Source organism: Balaenoptera ricei, chromosome 2 (genome assembly GCF_028023285.1).
Source record: "Balaenoptera ricei isolate mBalRic1 chromosome 2, mBalRic1.hap2, whole genome shotgun sequence".
NCBI lineage: Eukaryota > Metazoa > Chordata > Mammalia > Artiodactyla > Balaenopteridae > Balaenoptera > Balaenoptera ricei.
Genome location: NC_082640.1, coordinates 151,403,598 through 151,421,974, shown reverse-complemented (window position 1 = coordinate 151,421,974; position 18,377 = coordinate 151,403,598). Strand labels below are relative to the sequence as shown.

General features: G+C 58.1%; 1 protein-coding gene across 11 annotated transcripts in view; it reads right to left on the bottom strand.

The window, feature by feature from the left end:
• PLEKHG3 (pleckstrin homology and RhoGEF domain containing G3) overlaps positions 1–18,377 on the bottom strand; it is a 43,963-nt gene continuing 25,586 nt past the window's right edge. For 4 of the 11 annotated variants that reach the window (XM_059914432.1, XM_059914435.1, XM_059914436.1 and 1 more), the window contains exons 2-19: positions 15,751–16,134; positions 14,491–14,588; positions 13,213–13,282; positions 12,893–12,939; positions 12,634–12,784; positions 12,411–12,542; positions 12,005–12,187; positions 11,701–11,865; positions 11,354–11,440; positions 11,102–11,135; positions 10,662–10,754; positions 7,671–7,760; positions 7,176–7,214; positions 6,718–6,737; positions 6,002–6,259; positions 5,325–5,438; positions 1,825–3,217; positions 1–1,378 (exon numbers count right to left, since the gene is read on the bottom strand). In XM_059914432.1, the coding sequence (XP_059770415.1) occupies positions 639–1,378; positions 1,825–3,217; positions 5,325–5,438; positions 6,002–6,259; positions 6,718–6,737; positions 7,176–7,214; positions 7,671–7,760; positions 10,662–10,754; positions 11,102–11,135; positions 11,354–11,440; positions 11,701–11,865; positions 12,005–12,187; positions 12,411–12,542; positions 12,634–12,784; positions 12,893–12,939; positions 13,213–13,282; positions 14,491–14,588; positions 15,751–16,134 (4,098 nt within the window). In that variant the 3' untranslated portion in view covers positions 1–638. Of the gene's footprint in view, positions 1,379–1,824; positions 3,218–5,324; positions 5,439–5,914; positions 6,260–6,717; positions 6,738–7,175; positions 7,215–7,670; positions 7,761–10,661; positions 10,755–11,101; positions 11,136–11,353; positions 11,441–11,700; positions 11,866–12,004; positions 12,188–12,410; positions 12,543–12,633; positions 12,785–12,892; positions 12,940–13,212; positions 13,283–14,490; positions 14,589–15,750; positions 16,135–18,377 lie in introns of all 11 variants that reach the window. The other 7 variants (XM_059914429.1, XM_059914440.1, XM_059914431.1 and 4 more) reach the window with 5 other exon arrangements.

Sequence of the window (18,377 nt, the reverse complement as noted above, 5' to 3'; positions counted from 1 at the left end):
TTGGTTGGTCAGCAGTGGTTATTACACCATTGGCAAATAACGAAACGTGTGTACATTAGTGACAACCACGGGGCCAGCAAGACAACCCACAAAAGTACCTGAACGGAGTCCACGACATTCCTCCCAGGAGGGAAATCAACAACAGCACACTCACACACACACGCGCGAGCACACCAACATACCACAGGGTAGAAAGCAATAAATTATGGGCCTCGTTCCTGCCCGGATCCTAAGAAAAGGCACAGTTAAAGAGCAAAGCCTCCCCAGGCCACCCTCCTGTGTGTCCCCTGGGTGGGCCCTCAGTCTGGCAGCGGCCAGGCGACACTGGAGGCCTGAGCAGGGCTCGCTCTCCCTGGGAAGAGATGAACTTAACTATTTGGCCTCTTACTAGAGAAGAACTATATATACAAGGGAAGCGGCCACACCGGCCTCGGAGGGCAAAGGGGCTCGCAAGTCACTGGCACGCCCATGGCAGGTGAAGGCCCTTGCCCGGTGCCCCAGGGCGCTCTCCCAGGGGCGGCCTTTCTGAGGGCCCCGGGCGGGGCTCGGGTGAGCAGGGTGAGCCCAGGCTGTGAGCGAGGATGCCACCGTTCCTCCCCGTCCCTCGGCACAGCGGCTCCCTCCCCCAGGACTCAGTGTCAACCTGTGGAGTTCAAGGCCTGGAATTTCTCCCGCAGGCTCCTCACTCTGCCCTGCTGGCTTGGGTCTGCCGGGTTCCTGGGACCCTCTTCTTTAGGCCGATACTCTGCACACTCCTGGAACTCCGGGCCCTGCCCCGCCTGGGCTGCTGGTGAGCTCGGTCCCCGCCCGCTGGCTGCCTCCAGTCCCGCGTTGGGGCCGGACAGAGGTCCCCTCTCCATGACAACCATCCGCCGGTTGTCCTCCAGCGTGAGGTCTGCGGTGACGTACAGGGCCTCCCCTCCGTCTGGCGCGCTTGGGGGTGGCCCCGCCAGAGGCTGAGGCTGGGCGACCCCTGGGCCTGCCGGGGCCCTCCTGGAGTTCAGGCTGCAGCAGCGGCCCACCTTCCCCGACAGGGGCGGTTGCGGCTGCATCATGTTCTCCGGCAGCGAGTGGCTCCGGTTGACGGGCAGGTTGCGCGGCCGGCTGCCCTTGGCCTGGAGCGCCTCGTCCTGGGAGGCATATTTGGAGCAGAGCTCTCGGACATCAGGCCAGTTGAAAGTCTCGGTGTCCAAGGGGCTGAGGGGGCTTCGGGGGATGTGCCAGGCCCCAGGCGAGGTGGTCCTCGGGCTGGTGGCCGAGGGGCTGAAGGAGAAACGCCGTGGCGATAACTCCCTGGCAGAGCCGGGCTTGGGCGGGCTGTGTTCCTGGGCCATGGGCTGCTCGTGGTTGAAGAGAGACAGCACTGGTTTCCTCTTACCTGTGAGGAGACAGCGAGCCGCCTGAATCCCTGTGCAGGAGGGAGCAAGAGGACATGAGGGCTCTGGGCTGACCTCAACTCCCCTTCCAGGCGAGGCTGGTTGCTGGGGTTTTGCGTGTGATGGGAGAGAAACCTCACTGACCATCCACGGCGCCCTTACCAAAGGGAAACAGGAAGAATGAAGAAAAGGGGGTGGGGTGGGGTCAGGGGTCAAAGGAAGAGACGAGAGCTTCTGCTCTCCTGGAAAACAGAGGCCCGTGGCCCCAGGCCCTCTGCTCCACAGGAGGAGCTTGGCCTTGAGCGTTAGACCAGCTCCAGGACTCGCCCCAGCCCTCTTTTTGGTAGAAGTCCTTTAGGGGGTCACTTTCCCAGAATCCAACTGGCTCCTAAAAGGTGCTTCCATCCCTGGCTTGCAGGCAGGGCCCTCCGCCCCACCCCCTTCATACCTCTGCCACCAGATGGTGCTCCAGCCTCCTGCTGCAGGTGGGGGGTGGTGGCAGCCACCTTTTCCCACGGCTGCGGTGGCCTGGCTGTCACCGACTTGCCCTTGATCCGGAGGCTGTACTGGCGAGCCAGCTGGTAGACCTTGCTCTTGACTCGCTCGCTCACGTGGCTGTCCATCACGTGGGAGAGCTGCAGGATGCGGGGGTGTAGCGGGCTCACCAGCTCCCCCTGGGCGCCGCTGCTCAGCTCCTTCACCAGCTCCTTCAGCTCCTGGGCCAGGTGGGCCGGGCTGGGTGGCTCAGTGGGGGAGGCACTCTCCGGCGAGGCAGCGGCCGACTCCTCAGTGATGGCCCCCAGCTCACGCTCCTCCAGGATGAAGAGGGGCTCGTGCAGGTCAAAGCTATTGGCCTGGCCTTGGCCTGCTCCTTTCCGAGGGCTCCCCTCAGGAGACGCCATTTCCTCCCAGATCTTCACAATTTCCGAAGACGGGCGGAACTCAGCATCTGTGATGGGAGCTGGGTCCCCAGCACGAGCCTGGCCTGGTCCTGGGTAGTCAAAGAGGGCCCATGAGGCTGCCCGCGAGCCCACCTGTCTCTTATGCCCCAGCGGAGCCAGTGGCTCCGGGTCTGGCCTGGGAAGGCTGTTGATTCTGGAGACTGAGTTTCTCACCAGTCCTTTGGGGATGAAGGAGAGGCTCTCCCGGCGCCGGACGCTAAAGCCTGCATCGTGGTGCTCTGCACTTTCATAGTAGCTCTTGATTTTGTCCAACAACAGCCGGTCTCGGGAAGAAAGCTTCGATTCCTTCGTGCAGGAAGGCCTGTCTGGCTCCGCTGGGCAGCCTGGGCTCTGGGGCTCTGTCCCGTTGACAGAAGGGTCACTCTCTGCGGCCACCCCCATACTGATGTCCGCTTCTGGAGGGAGCTGAGAGCCCAGGGAGTCTGTGGTGCTCCCACGGGGGGCCAGGCCCTTCTCACTGTCCTCTAGGCTGATCACACTGCTGCTCCGGCTGGTCAGCCTCGGGGTCCCGAAGCCGCTGGACTTGCCGTCCTCCAGTGCCAGGCTGCTCCGCCGAGAGAAGCTGCTGACGAACCGCTCGGCAATGACGCTGGCCTGGTCCAGCACAGAGGGAGGCAGGAGGCTCTCGGGCTCGTGGGCGGCCCCCATCTCCTCCTCCTCGTCCTCACTGCTCAGGACCTTAGGGTCCTCGGTACTCTCGGCCACCATGAAGTCCACCATGTCACCCGGGGGGTCCAGTCCCAGCAGCAGCTGGTGGGTGTCAAGCTGCATTTCTAGGACTTCTGGAGCCTCTGTGTCTGAGGGCATCTCCTCGGTCCTGGGACCTTCCATGGCAGCCAACACCTCCTGCTCTGTCCCAGACTCAGGGTCTGGCTCAACCTGGGAGGGCACAAAGAGCTCATATGAGCCAAAAGCCTCCCTCACGTGACCCGGGGGGATGTGGGGACAGCACAGCCTGCTCAGAGCCTAGTGAGAGGGGCTGCGGTTTCGGACTGCAGGCAATCAGAATGAGCATGACTCAGGAGTGGGCAGCAGGTCCTTAGGGAGAGGATGTCCCTTAGTCACCCTGCAGCTGGGGTGCTGGGTCCACATTCTCAAACCCAAGAAAGATTCTAGGAACGCAGATGGGGTAAAGTGGTGGCACCTCTCAGGGGCAGCCTGCCTGGAAAGTACAGGGACAAGGTGGGAACATGCGGCATGGGGTCAGAGCCACGGCACCAGGACTCCCCTTGCCTGATGGGAGGCGGCTCCCTCAAGCCCCAGAAGCTCCCCACATGGAGGTTGTTCTGGATTGAAACCCGGACCTAAACAACTTCCCTGAGGGGTCAGGGTCTTCCGTGTGGATCAGGATCCAGAGGGCACTAGGACCACATGCTGGAATCCTGTCAGAGGGTAAAGATGGGGATCTGGCTCCTGCCAGCCAGCCTCCGCCCCTGTGCAGGACTCTGCATGTGCGCAGCGGATGGCAAGGAAGGAGGCAAAGTTGGCAACTCTCTCTTGACCACCTTGAAGGTCATTTGAATCATAAAACCAGCCAGTACAGGCAGCTCTCCAGAGGAATCTTTAGGGAGAACACAAGATAACACTCTACAGCCCGAGGACTCAGACCTGATTCCAATCGTTCTAGTCTAGAAGCTGCACAGAGGGACCCAGGAGCTAGGCCTGTAATGTCCAACACAGTGGCTGCCAGCCACACGTGGCTCCTGGGCATCTGAAATGTAGCCAGTCCACGTTGCAAAAACCGCATACCAAAAAAGTACAAAATACCTCATTAGTAGCTTTTTAAAACACTACGTGTTGACATGATAGTAGTTTGGAAAAACTGGGTTAAATAATTCTTTAGTGTGACTATTAGAATATTTAAAATTACACATGAGGGGACTTCCCTGGTGGCGCAGTGATTAGGAATCTGCCTGCCAATGCAGGGAACACGGGTTCCAGCCCTGGTGCAGGAAGATCCCACATGCTGCAGAGCAACTAAGCCCGTGCGCCACAGCTACTGAGCCTGCGCTCTAGAGCCCGGGAGCCACAACTACTGAAGCCCGTGCACCTAGAGCCCGTGCTCCGCAATAAGAGAAGCCACTGCTATGAGAAGCCTGCACACCGCAAGGAAGAGTAGCCCCTGCTTGCCACAACTAGAGAAAGCCCGCGCGCAGCAACGAAGACCCAACGCAGCCAAAAAAAATAAATAAATAAATTTTTAAATAAATAAATAAAAATTTTATAAATAAATAAAATTACACATGAAGCTCACATTCTATTATCACCGGACATCACCATTCTGAACTCTTTTCCAATGTCACCCAGGCTTCTCAATGTCCTGGCTGTGAGGCCCACCCCGGGGTCTAAGCCTCATGAACTTTTCCTTGTAACTCTGCAAAAGCAAAGGACTCCATTCCACATAACCCCCAGATAGTGTGGGGTGGCAGGAAAAAGAGTGCAGGCTTCTGGGTCACAGACCCAAGTCTAATCTGAGCTCTGTCCCTTAGAAGCTGCGCAATGTCAGGCACGTCAACCTAACCTGAGTCTCGTTCTCCCTGGTAGAGCTGGGTCAGGAAACAGAAGGAAGAAATAAAACATCAGGCACATAGGAGGTATCCAGTAGATAAACACCTTACTCCTTTGCCAGGTGGGACAGGCATGATTTAAATGTCTGGCACACTAGCAGAGCAGAGCTTTATGCTCTGTGCAAGGAGGCCTGGCCAAGGGGACCTATAATCTGGTCACTTCCAATAATTGTGCCCCTTGGCCAGAGACTGCATCTGCCCAAAGGAAGGGGCACCTTTTCTAATTCAGAGTAAGCGGCTGTTGGTCACCAAGCCGCATGCCCACAGGCCAGACAGGCTTCCTGAGGGCACGAGAGTCCTAGGGAGTGGGATTCCCTGTCCCCATGGGCCCAACGGGACAGCCCATGCCTGAAAGCCCCATCTGCAGAGCTGGAGATCTGGGCTCAGGCGCCTCTTCCTTCCGCCTGCTGGCCACTCACCTCCGGCAGGGAAGACACAGACTCAAAGCTCAGGCACTTCTCAGCGGTGGTTGGAGATTGGCTGCTGGGCCTTCTGCAGCTCTTGGGGTCTTCGGGCTCCCTGCGCCCCTTCCCCTGCAGCAAGCAGAGGGTAGTCGTCAGCTCCCAGGACACGGGGAGCTGGTCCCTTCTGCATCCCAACCCTGGCAGCACCTCCTGAGCCCCAAAGGGGGTGGGCTGCGTTGAGATCCAGCGTTGGACCTGAGCCATTCCAGAGTCAGCCTGAACTGCCAGGTCTGGGGACTCAGAAATCCCTGCCAGGCATGTGGCTCCCTGTGTGCGGGCCTCTCCCCCGCCCCCCACCCCGCCCCCCACCCCGCCCCATTAGTCATGCCCATTGAGTAGCATGCTGGTTCGCACCCAGTGCTGGAACAACGAATGCCAGGGGCTCAGCAGGGCGTGACAGTGAGCAAGGTGTTAAGAAGTGCTGACGGCAGGCAGGAAGGAACAAGGACGGAGGGATGAGAAGGGCAGGGGAGGGGACCCTCGGATGGGCATGCACGTGCCAGGGAGCATGCAAGGAGGAGGGGGAGATCAAAGAGACACCTCACCATAGCGCCCCGGGAGAAAAGTAAAGCGTTGGCCCGATAGTGCCAGCAGTGGAGGGCGGCCAGCAGGGAGCTGGCAAAGTCGGCTACCTGCTCCGCCACTGCCAGGCTCTCCTCCTCCTCCTCCTCCTCCTCCTCCTCCTCGCCTGGGGGCTCTGGCCTGGCCCCCTTCTCGCTGCCTTCATGCCCTGCCGGGTCCTCCAGAGCGACCTGAAAGGCCTGCTCTTCCTCCTCCTCCTCCTCCTCCTCCTCCACCTCCTCCCGGGCAGCCCCTTCAGCCTCCGACCGCAGGCCCCGAGCACAGGGGGGCTGTCCAAAGTCCAGGAGCGTGCCGACACTGCCCGCATGCTGTTCAGAGCACAAGGCCCCCTCGTGACAGGCCTCTGGGCAACCCCCCTCCTCCTGCAGCAGCTGGGGCTGGGGAGGCTTCCCAGAGAAAGCCACATCTAGACACCCAACCCCTGGTCTCCACTAGGCTCCCACGCGAAGCAGGGGGTTCTCGAGGTGGGAAGCTGGGACTGGGGTCTGGTCAGGAACTCAGGATCCAGAGAGGCCTGCCTGCCCCAGGGAGAGGGCAAAATGAGAGGATCCCGGCTGGGTCGGCCACCACCAGGGTGCCACTCCAGGGAAAGGGTACAGAAGGGTCCCCTGGGCAAGGGCCACGGCTTATTCATCTCCGTGACCCTCATGACAGAGCCTGGTGCACAGTAGGTGCTTGACAGGTGTTTGAGCGAATGAAGATGATGGGGGCTGACCTGGGCTGCCCCCCAACCTGCCCAGACAGTCCCGTGTGCCCCTGGCCTTACCTTCATCCCTGCTGCTCTGGCTGCTCCGCCACCACCGGGTCCCGGCACAGCGGTGAGGGGGAGGGGGAGCGGAGATCAGTAACCCGGAGGAAGAGCCCCCTCACAGAGGCCTGAGGCCCAGAGCCCCCGGGGAAGACTGCGTCAGGGGCTCCTGCTCCCAGAACCTTCACCAGGTCTCCCGGGCTTTCAAAGGAATGACTGACAGACCGGGAGCCCGGGGTGCAGAATGGCACGGTCACTCGCTCCTGCTGTCACCCAAGGGCAGAGAGACAGGGTGCAAGGTGTGCAGGGGGAGCCCAGACAGCAAGGGGTGAGGCCCACTTCCAGAGAAGAACAAGGCAGAATCCCCTCTGAACTGTCCGCGAGGCCCACACCCTGCTGGTCGCCTGCTTCACCCTCTCACCCCCGCCCTAGAGCGCACCTTAAAGGGGATGCCTGTCCACCCCTCACTCGCTCACCTTTCTCGCTGAGTTGCCTGAGCAGATGTCTGGATGGCTCTGATGAGGAAAGCGAACGGGCAGAGTCAGAGCAGACCTGAAGCAGCCCTGCCTGGCCCTGGTCCCACGCTCACAGCGCCACACGCCCATCACCAGCTCAAAGTCCACTCCAGCGGGGGCCCCCACGGCCCGAGGGCCTGAAGGAGGCTGCCCTCGCGACCAGCCCACAGGGAGACAGGGCCCGGGCCACTGCCCCCACCCACCTGGGGACTCTGCTGTGACCCACAGCCAAGAAGCAGCCCTGCCCCCCCATCCTTGCATTAGCACACAGCCCGGGGCCCTCAGCTCCAGGGCCACAGCCCCATGCTGCCCCCTTCAGAATGAGCAGCCTCTCTTGAGGGCCCTGGCTCCACCGCAAGCCCCACCTTCCTTCCCTGCACGGAGCACATGAGCGCCTTAGCTACACCCAGCGCCAAGCCCCTTCACAGCACCCCAGCTGGAAAGCAGAGGTCGCACCCGACTTTCTGTGGCCCTTAAGGCCTGGCACCGTGAAGCCTCGCTGCCTGCGGGGGAGGGTCGCCCAGTTGTACAGGAGCTGACCAGGCTCTGGGGACAGGATACAAAACACGTTCATTAGGCTGGTGGTGTCAGCCCCTCGCACCCCGCCTTTTTGGGGACAGACCTGAGATAGGGAGGCATGTCTCAAGGAACCTCTCTACAGAACCTTGCCCTTAGCCCATATTGCCCTTGACCAACTGGCATTCAGTGGGAGGCCCACTATACACTTGGAGCCAGAAGGAGAGTCTACTGAGGTCTCTCAGCTGTTCCTGGACAGGAGAGCAAACTGAAGAACCTTTTTTCTAAATGTGCATGGGCACACACATACCTACACTCCATCTGCATCGAGGTAAGTAGATATCCAATTGTTTTTAAAGTGAGAAATACAAAATGCTCTTCTCTTTCATTTTAAAACTTGTAATCAAGAATATTTAATAAGCGGACTTCCCTGGTGGCACAGTGGTTAAGAATCCGCCTGCCAATGCAGGGGACATGGGTTCGAGCCCTGGTCCGGGAAGATCCCACATGTCGCGGAGCAACTAAGCCCGTGCGCCATAGCTACTGAGCCCGCGTGCCTAGAGCCCGTGCTCTGCAATGAGAAGCCATGAAAAGCCCGCGCACCACAACGAAGAGTAGCCCCCACTCGCCACAACTAGAGAAAGCCCGCGTGCAGCAACGAAGACCCAACGCAGCCAAAAATAAAATAATAAATAAAAGAGGGGCTTCCCTGGTGGCGCAGTGGTTGAGAATCTGCCTGCCAATGCAGGGGACGCGGGTTCGAGCCCTGGCCTGGGAAGATCCCACATGCCGCGGAGCAACTGGGCCCGTGAGCCACAATTACTGAGCCTGCGCATCTGGAGCCTGTGCTCCGCAACAAGAGAGACCGCGATAGTGAGAGGCCCGCGCACCGTGATGAAGAGTGGCCCCCGCACCGCGATGAAGAGTGGCCCCCACTTGCCACAACTAGAGAAAGCCCTCGCACAGAAACGAAGACCCAACACAGCCATACATACATACATACATACATAAATAAAAAAGAATGTAAGCAGACAAGAATAGAATTTAAAAAAAAAAAAATTAAAAAAAAATAAAAGAATATTTAATAATTGACAAATGATGACAACAGCACCTTACTTATCCATATAGTGTACTTATCTGTCCATCCCAGCTCTCTGGAAGTAGGAAGCAGAAAAGGCCCAGAGGCAGTCAGAGTAGATGGCTGAGAGCAGGCCCTAAAGCACTTCCACTGGCCTGAATCCTCCCTCTCATCGACTCACTGGCCTGCTTTTACACATGCTTCTCACACATTAAATCGATTAATTTCTAACAGAAGAGGGAAGAAGGAAGGGCTACTACAGAAAAGCATGCCAAGACTGATAAGGAGCACTCTTCAGTGTAAAGATGGACACAACACTTCAATGCCAGCTGTCTCTATGGCAACCCACAGCCCCGCCTCCCCACGCAGCCCCGGAGAATGGAGCTGGTTCACACGCCACAAAGATGCTGCTACACCGACTCCAGAAAGGGAAAAGTTCAACTGCGTCGGCCTCCTCTATTTTAAAAGGCTCAAGCGTATGAAGCATGTTTTAGAAAGATGTCTGTTTCATAACGATTAAAACTAAAACACGAAAACAAACAAAACCCAACTCTTAGTGTTTACAGGCTAAAATCTCAGCCTTGTCGAAACTTCAGCTCTGAAACGGCTCCTTTCCTGAGTGCCTTGCTTGCTGCAGTTTGGAAGCTGATGTTATGACAGGTAGTATTACTATTACCACCATCACCACAGTCACTTACTGACTACCTCCACGTGTCAGAAGGTTCCAGTTCAAAGCTATGGCAAGTTAAGGGGGAATGTCGGACAGGAGAATTATAGGAGAAGAAAGGAAAGGAGGGGAATTCCCTGGTGGTCCAGTGGTTAGGACTCCGTGCTTTCACTGCCAAGGGACTGGGTTTGATCCCTGGTCGGGGAACTAAGACCCTGTAAGCCAATTTGGGGCTTTTAACACATGGCACCGTAGAACTTTTGCAACCATGGCAAGTTTGCCTAGGGTTCGAGATCCATCAGGAGCAATACCAAACAAAACGAAAACACAAAAGCTTTCCAAAGACTGCTCGGCTCCACCCTCCAGAAGACCAAAGCCCATACATCAATCCACACAGCTGTTCAGAGGACCCGTGAGTCATGCCAATCAAACCCAACTCACTGTGGGGATCCCAGTCAGGACATATCTCCCATCACTCCTCAATCTTTCTCTCTAGGGGTCTCTGAGATGGTTCTCACCCCAACTCCCACCTCATGTGTAAGTTTGACAAGTGCCTGGCAGAAGCCAAATCCATCCCTGGGCCTCGACTGAAGGCGAGGGTAAAAACCGAGGCAGAAAACACACACATTCATCACTACAAGAGCAGAGAATAAAAGCAAGGTTTTCCCTTTTCAATAGACGATTCATTCCAATACCTCCAAGTACGTAGCAGCAAGCCCAGTCATGAAAGAAAACCCAGGAAAGCAGAACTTTTCCCTGAGACTCAAAGTAAATATTTCCTGTCTGGATTTGGTGCCACTTAAAATCTAACTCATTTTCCCCACGTCCTGCCTCTGCTCTGTTCCAGAACTGGGCTGGGGACCATCCATGACGTCTGAGCGTTACTCTGGCTGACTCCCAGTATTCTAAGTGGCAAAGGTGGGAGGTTTTGATCGCAGAGGAGCTAAGAAGGGGGGCCTTGGAAAAGGAGGGCTGTCCTGGGTGGGCAGCTCTGGGTGGGCAGGAAGGGCCCAGAGGGGCCTCGTGGAAGGCAGGATGCTACAGACACGCCCATTTACCCTCCCTCCTGCCCTTTCCCAGGATTTCCGGAGGGTGAGAGCCAGCCCCAAATGCTGCTGCAGAAGGTTCCCCGCCTGGTCAAGGGTCCTGAAAAGAAGCCTGTCTGCCCACAAAGCCCCTGCCTTACCAGACTGCCGGCGCCCCTGGTGCACATCGCTGGACACCTCATCCTGGGAGGCCTTCTTCAGGCGCTCTGGGCTGTGGCGGTACCGATTGGGATCTGCACCCAAGAGAGACAACCAGGCCTTTGGGATACCATCAGCCTTGGCGTGGACTCTGCCCATTCCTGACCACAACTCTGCCGCCCAGCCCAGCTCCAGGGGCCACAAGACTCCAGAGCTCCCTCCTCTTCCATCTTCCATCCTCTTCCATCTCGGAGCACGAGGCACAGAGTCCCAGCCACCAGCAGCACTGAGCCCTAGTCTTGCAGTGGACCCCCAGTCTTGACAGAAGGAGCCTCCCCATCCTCCCTGCTCTCTGGAATGTAAGTATCAGGCAAAGCTTCCCCAGGTCTGACCCAGAGATGTGCACCATTAGGGACAAAGCAGGCAGAAAGGGTACACTTACAATAGGAATCCATTTCCAAGATGGCTTCTTTGGCCTGGAAGGGAAAGGAAACCCACCTCGTTGCTACCTTGCTACGTGCCGTTTCTGCCTCGGCCCAGACTCACTCTTGCGGCACCGAGGACCGTGGCATCCGCTGAACTGATCCCCACTGTCCAGCGGGGCCAACGTCCAGAAGGTGAGGCCCCAGTGGACCCTGGAGCTGGTTCTGAGGGACCCTCTCCCTGTACCCCATCAGGAGCCCTGGGAACTCACCTTCTGGGGGATGGTGGTATGGTGGTTCTCCAGGATGAGCCTCTTGATGTGGTGAGTCCAGCTCCGTTTCTCCTCCACAGTTTTGGCCTGGGAGGACCCAAGGGAGAGGGAGCGCGGGTTATCACGACAGGCCTGAAGCCATCCAGCGCGGGCTGGGCTTCCGCCGAGGAGGGCAGAGGCAAAAGAGGGCCTGTGCTGGGGGCTCTGTGAGGTTACCTTGACTCCTCAGCACGAGCCTGAGAGGTGCCCACAACGACCTCTACCTTCCATAAGGGAGACCCTGAGGCTCACGCCGCCGAGCGAGGGGGCGGGTTCCGTCCCCAGCCGCGCCCCAGCCCGCCGCTCACCTGGATGTTGTACTGCTGCTTGCTGTGCTTGTAGTGTGTGACGGTGAAGCACGGGGATTCTCTGGTGCTCTCAATCAGCATCAGGGAGGAGCACTGGGGCAGAGGGAGAGGGCAGTCAAGCACGAGGCGGGGAGCTGACCTGGGGCCCCAGCCCCTCAAGACCATCTGGGGAGGCAGGGAGAGTAATCTTTAAGGGTGGAGCTGCGTCCACACCAACCCGGGGTCCAGTGAAGAGGACATGGAGTGGAGCCCGGCCATCGGGAAGGTGGGAAGGGGGCAGAGGAGATGGCGGTGGCCTCGTTACCGGGATGTGACCCTTGTAGACAAAGTGATCTCCCCGCTTCTTGGTGATGAGCAGTGCTTTGTCAAAGAGGAAAAAGGTCTTCTCGCTGCGCACACGGTGCACGCGGAATGTGCCCTCCAGGACGAGCTCCCCATAGGTGGTCAGGTCTGGCCCCTTCCAGTTGATGAGCAGAGACTGAATCTCCTGCAGCAGCGAATCCCCGACCCCCAGGGTCAGGGTGCTCGAGACCCTGCTGGGGACCACACAGGGCCCCAGGAGCCACCGCCTGGGTTCTGCAGAGACATGCTGCACCAAGGGCTCCCCCCAGAGAAGCCCGTCCTCACCGACACCACCCCTCAGCTCGTACTCCCTCTTCCAAACCCCGCCCCACCCCTGCCTGTCCCTCCAGCTACCAGCCCCAGAGCACCTGGAGCCGGACTGCGTGTTCATGTCTCCTCTTCATGTCATTGATGTACCAGGCCACGCAAGTCATTGTGTCAATGGCGTCCTCTACCACCTCAAAGCCATCCTCTTCCTCATCAAAATGTTTGGCGATTTCCTGTGAGGGAGACAGGGGCTCAGGCAGCCCAGACTCAAGGGCCCTGCCCCTCCCTCAGGCCCCTGTGTACTCGGGAGGACCCTTGGGTTACCTGGAGTAGCAGGTGGTACTTGAGGATGCGCTGGACTGGCTTTAGGAGGTAGGAGCCCAAGGGCAGTGAGTGCTGCAGCAGCTCCTGCCGGTCCCGAAAGAACTTGGCCTGCTGCTTGTCCTGCATGCACTCGGTCAGGGCGGCCACTGAGCTGGGAGTGGAGGAAGGGGCCGTCACCAGGGGAAGGCCTGCGTGGGGAGGTGGGGTGCTCTGGACTCGCCAAATGGCTCTGCTTCCCCTTTCCACCCTAATTACTCACTTGGGGTAGTTGTTGCAATACTGGGTGTAGATATCAAACTCCTGGCTCTAAAGAAAGACCAAAAATAGTAATTTCAGGGAGACTCCCGTTTGACTATAAACCTGGGTGTACCAGACACATGCCCCTGGCCCCCAGAGCACACTCTCGCCGAGCATCTGCAGATCCATCTCTGTACCCATCTGTCTCGGACATGCCATCCACCCAGCAGCCCCGGGCTCCACCCCAAATGCCCCTCCTATCTGAGGCCGGGCACTCAGCACTTCCCGTGGAGAGAGGCCCCCAGCAAGGCAGGATGGCGGCAAGGACCCCGCCCCTCTTACCCTTTCCACAAAGCAGCTGGCCACAGCCACCGGGTCACTATTGCAGCTGTCCAGGTCTCTGAGTAGCTGGCTGGGTAAGGGGAGAATGGTCGTCAGACCCCGGACCGCTCGCAGCCTCCAGTCACCACTACCCCCCCTCCCCACCCTCCTGGTGCCCACACACACGCCAGCCCTGGTGTCAGCAAGCCCTGCCCGGGGCAGCCAACACAGAAAGTATCCAGCACCACTGCAAAGGTGGGGGACAAAAAAGAGCCATGCGCTCCACAAGCAGGAGAGGGAGAAGGGACACCAGTACCCACCTCGGGAGGGGACACAGCTCCTCTGCAGGCAGGGGTCAAACACACAAAAGCAGACATTAAAGGGGGAAGGAGAGAGGGAGAACTCGCAAAGAAACCAAGGCCCCCAGTTCAGAAGGATTCAGGAAAGGGGAGAGACCGGGAGAGTCTCCCAGCACTGCTTGTTCTTAAATGCGGGCTCTACAGGAAACCCCAGTGCTCCCCCTGCCTTCCCCTCCTGTGCTCCTCTTTGCCCAACTCCCCCCCGCCCCCTCCCCCGGCCTAAGTCTCGCCTCTGTCTGCCCTCCCAGCTTGCCCAGCAGGAAGTCCCTCTGCCCATCTTAAGGCACCTGGGGTAAGGTTCCTCCTGTCCTATCAATGCTGTCCCCACAAGCTCTGCTTCTCCGGACCAGTGCCCTCTCTCTGGGGAGTCTGGGGGCCCCGGGAGCCACTCATGTGTGATCTTCGTGGAGCCCGTTTGCCCTGAAGCAGCCCCTCGCCAGGCCTCGCTCGGCCTCCCTCATCGTGCCTTGCCTGGCTTGTGTGTTCCCCTAATGGGTCAGATCACCTCCAGGGAGCCCCGACTTCCCACGGAATCAGTGGGAAGGCGGAGAAGAAACGAAGACATCTGCACTGGGGGCCCAAGATGAGAGGGACAAAGGAGCCATGAAGGGACAGGGGGGAGAGCATCACGTGCAAGGGTTCAGCAGTCCTCTGAGGGGCGCTGGCCCAGGCTGGACCCAACATGAACACGGCCTCAAATGAGCTCCCCTGCCTGACAGGAAGCACATCAGCCCCAGGGCACACGGTCCCACAGGCCCTCTCTCCTGCAGGGAGCTAACTATACCACTGTACAGGGATGGACCACCCTTCCCCACCCTCAGAGATCAGACCCTGGCCCACGTGTCACAGCCCACGAGACCAGGGACATCCGGGGCTCCTCCCTAGGCCCTGAGATGGGCCTCACAGGCAGAACATGGTGCGTGTCAGGCCCGCTCCATACCTGTTCAGTGCGTAGATGCTTTCTATGTTCCCAAAGAGGGCACTGACTTGCTCCGGGTTCAGCAGCCCAGGCGTGTCAATGATCCTCAAGAGGTAGTCCTGCGTGGAGTGAGGCGTCAGGGCCCAGCCCCCCAGGCACGATCCTGTCCCTTCCCGTCTTCCCTCTCCTCCCCCAGCCACATCTCATTTCTGTACTGCATGTTACAGCTATGACACAATTTCACAGACATCACCTACTGTACTGGGCTGGATAGTTCCCCCTCAAAATTAATATCCACTTGGAACCTCAGAATGTGACCTTATTTGGAAATAGGGTCTTTGCTGATGTAACGATTAAGGACCTTGAGATGATACCATACTGGATTTAGGGTGGGCCCTAAATTCAGTGACTGGTGTCCTTTTAAGAGGAGGACACAGAGAGACACAGAGAAGGCCATGTGAAGACGGAGGCGGAAATTGGGGTGATACATCTACAGGCCAAGGAACACCAAGGGTTGCCAGCAACCTCCGGGAGCTAGGAGAGAGCCCTGGAACGCGCTCCCCCCCCTCAGAGCTTCCGGAAGGAACCAACCCTGCCAGCATCTTGATTTTTGACTTCTGGCCTCATAAACTAGGACAGGATAAACTAATGCGCCTTAAACCACAGTTTGTGGTTGTCTGCTAGGCAGGCCTAGGAAATGAATACAGCTCCCTCACACAGTCACCTCCTCCAGTGTGCCTCCCAGTGTGAAACACACGTACATGGCCCTGCGAGGCCCTGCATCTTCAATTTATGGATGAGGAACCTGAGGCTGGGGGCTATGGGGGTGGTTTACACAGGTGCCCAAGACCCCGTAAGCAGGAAACAACAGGGCAGGAATCTGGGCGTGGGCTGGGTGGGGTACAGAGCCAGTTTCTTCACTGCGGTTCAGTCTCCGCTAAGCACAGTTGTCGCAGCTCCCTATCAGGGGTGCCTACGCCCCAAGCATCTGCAAGAAGTTCTGCTGGCCCAAGCTACTGATCGGACCCCAAGTCATAAGGCAGCGTGAGCAGCCAGCGGCTTCCCGGGGCCAGAGCCGTGAGGCCTCTCCACTACTCCATGGGAAGCAGCTCCTGGAGACAAACGTGTCAGGGACAACTTTCCTTCCCTGGGTGGAAGTGGGTTTATGCGCGAGAGCTGGGCCACCCGAAGCCAGAGGCCAGCCCCAGTCGTAGAGGAGACGGGGGGTCCCCTCCCAACCTTAGCTCCAAAGCCCCGCGGGGGTCGAGGGGTGAGACTCACCTCCACGATGCTGCGCAGGTCCTGCACGTACGTGCGCTCCGTTTCCACGATTTCCCGCACTACTCGACCCACGTAGCTGAGCTTGTGCGCAGGCGCCACCGACGCCCGGCTGTTGAAAGGGGACAGGGGCCCCCTCATGCTCCGCCAGCTGCTGGAGTTGTTGCTGTTGGGGAGACGCCGGCCGCGCGGGGAGCCCGCCCCGTTCTCGGCCGAAGCCTCGGAGCCGCTGGGCTCCTCCATGGTCCCGCGGCTGTCACGGGAGGAGCCCGACGAGGAGGTGGTGGAGGTCAGGCTCACCGGCCGCTCCTGGCTGCCATCTTGGTGGAGCGAGGCAGAGACGGGCATTCTGGCATTGCTGCCTGGTGGGGGCGCTCCGGGGAGGTTCTGGGCGGGACAGACAAAGGGCAAACCTCTGGAATCCTTGCAGAAACAGAAAGCAAAAGGGTGGCTGCCAGGGGCTGGGGGAGGAGGGAATGGGGAGTTACTGTTTAAGGGATACAGAGTTTCAGTTTTGCAAGGTAATGAAAGTTCTACGGATGGATGGCGGCGATGGATGCACAACAACGGGAATGTACTTAATACCTCCGAACACTTAAAAATGAGAATTTTATGTTATGTGTATTTTACCACAATTATAAAAGCAACAGCTCTGAATCTCAAGGAGGTCCCTGCCTTCAGACTGTATGAGCATCTGCAAGGATACCCAAGCGACATTCCTGCCTGACTGCAAGAGCTCCACCTCAGTCTTTCCCACGGTGGACGAAAGGTGGACCACATCCAGTAACAATAAAGGGCTCAGAAAGCTGAGGCCCCAGAAAAGCAGAGAGGGCATCTCTGCCAGAGCAGCGGTCCGGGGTGCCTTGTGATGGAATCCGAAGCCCAGTGCCTCTGCTCCAGCAAAGTACCGAGCTTCCCAGAGCCTCAGCTCCTTGCCACCTACCCCGGGGCTGTGCCCCCGAAGATGCAGTGACCTGCTGGATGTACAGCTCTGAGCCTGGTGCCCAGCACAGAGCAACGGCTCCATAAACCATCAAAACAGTAATAATGGCAGTTGTCAAAAAGCACTTCCCAAGTGTCCACCTGTCAAGGATCTGGCTCTTAACAGTCGACGTGCCGGAGGGTAAGATGCTCCCCAGGATTGCAAAATCTCTGGGGCCACCAGGGGCTTCACCATGAACCTGAAACCTTCTGGATACTGACGGAGAAGGCAGAGGAGATGATACAAAGGCTGAACCCACATTACCCCCCCTGCCCCAGCTCCAGCCCCTTGTACAGGTCCCTGACTCATCCTGGCTCCAGGGGCACAGGAAATTCCCCAGGGCTGAGCCACGGATGAGTCTCCCTAAGTTCCCTTCAGCACAGCTAGATCTAGATCAGGGCAGCACAGCAAGCAGGAAACTGCTCCCAGGTAAGGCAAACATAGCCTCAGGTGGACTTTATTCCCTAAGCAGATGTTGTGGCTCACAGGTAGGCCAGCCTGGAGCAGCAAGTCTGTGGAGGTGGGGTGGTGGCTGTGGGCTTTGGGAAGGTCAAGGACACTCCAACCCCATCCCAGAGCACCAGAGCTTACCAACACCACATTCCAGAATGTTCATTTGATTGCTGTTTTCACAGGAAAAATGTTCTAGAGCATCCCTCTCACCTCTACTGCCCCAAAGACTTCCACCCCTAGTTCTAAGGATCAGAAGCTACTAGATCACAGGCTAGAGCTATGAGGAGAAGGGTCTAGAAGGTACCATCACTCTGGCAGCCTTGAATTTGCCCCCTGGTTTTCTGTGCCTGTGCCCCGACCTGGAACCAGTGTCCCTACCTGTGCCAGCACCCCTGGGCTCTGGCTTTGGCAAATGTTCTCTCTGCCTGGCCATTACTTCCTCCCCATCCACCCCATGCCATACGGCCCCCCAACCTGTGTCACTTATACCAACCCTTGGGTCTCAGAAGCCACCCCCCATACATCCCCAGAAACCAAACCTGGGGTCCCCTTCTATGTACTCTTACAGCACCCCAGGGGTACCCCTATTGTAGCACTCACTGTGTGAGACCCCCTGCCCTAGGCTATAAGTGACCTAAGGGCAGGGGCCTTAAAAGGTGATCTGGCAAATGGATAATGTACTACTACTGAGCTAAAGTCAGGAGCGTTGAGACCTGTTTGCCATGCACGCTAGCCCAGCAAGGACCCTCTCAAGCACAGCAATTTCCCACTGCATGTCTCAGCTGGGGGACGGGGTCACCTCCGAGGTGCTCTATGTGAGCCTCTCATTTTGCAGATGAGGACACAGTGGCAGCACTGGGGCCAGTCCAGCGTTCTCCCTCCCTCCAGGTGCATTGAAAGGATTAATTAACAGGATCATCTTGGTGAAACTGAGCATCTCAGAGGAGAGCCCCTTGGGAAATGCAGCACCGCTGCTTTTTCCTACCTCCTCAAAAGAGCCTTTAAGATTAACCAGCTAGTCATTTCTACCCACCAGCAGCGTGTCATTTCAGCACAAAGAGAGACAAAGACCCAAACTCCGCCCCAGCCCTTAAGCCCAGCCCTGTGGGACTCTGGTGTCCTTCAAAGCACGTGCACTGTCAGGCACACCCCAGCCCCTCCACCCCTTCTCCCCCTCAGCCCCCCAGGCCTGTCG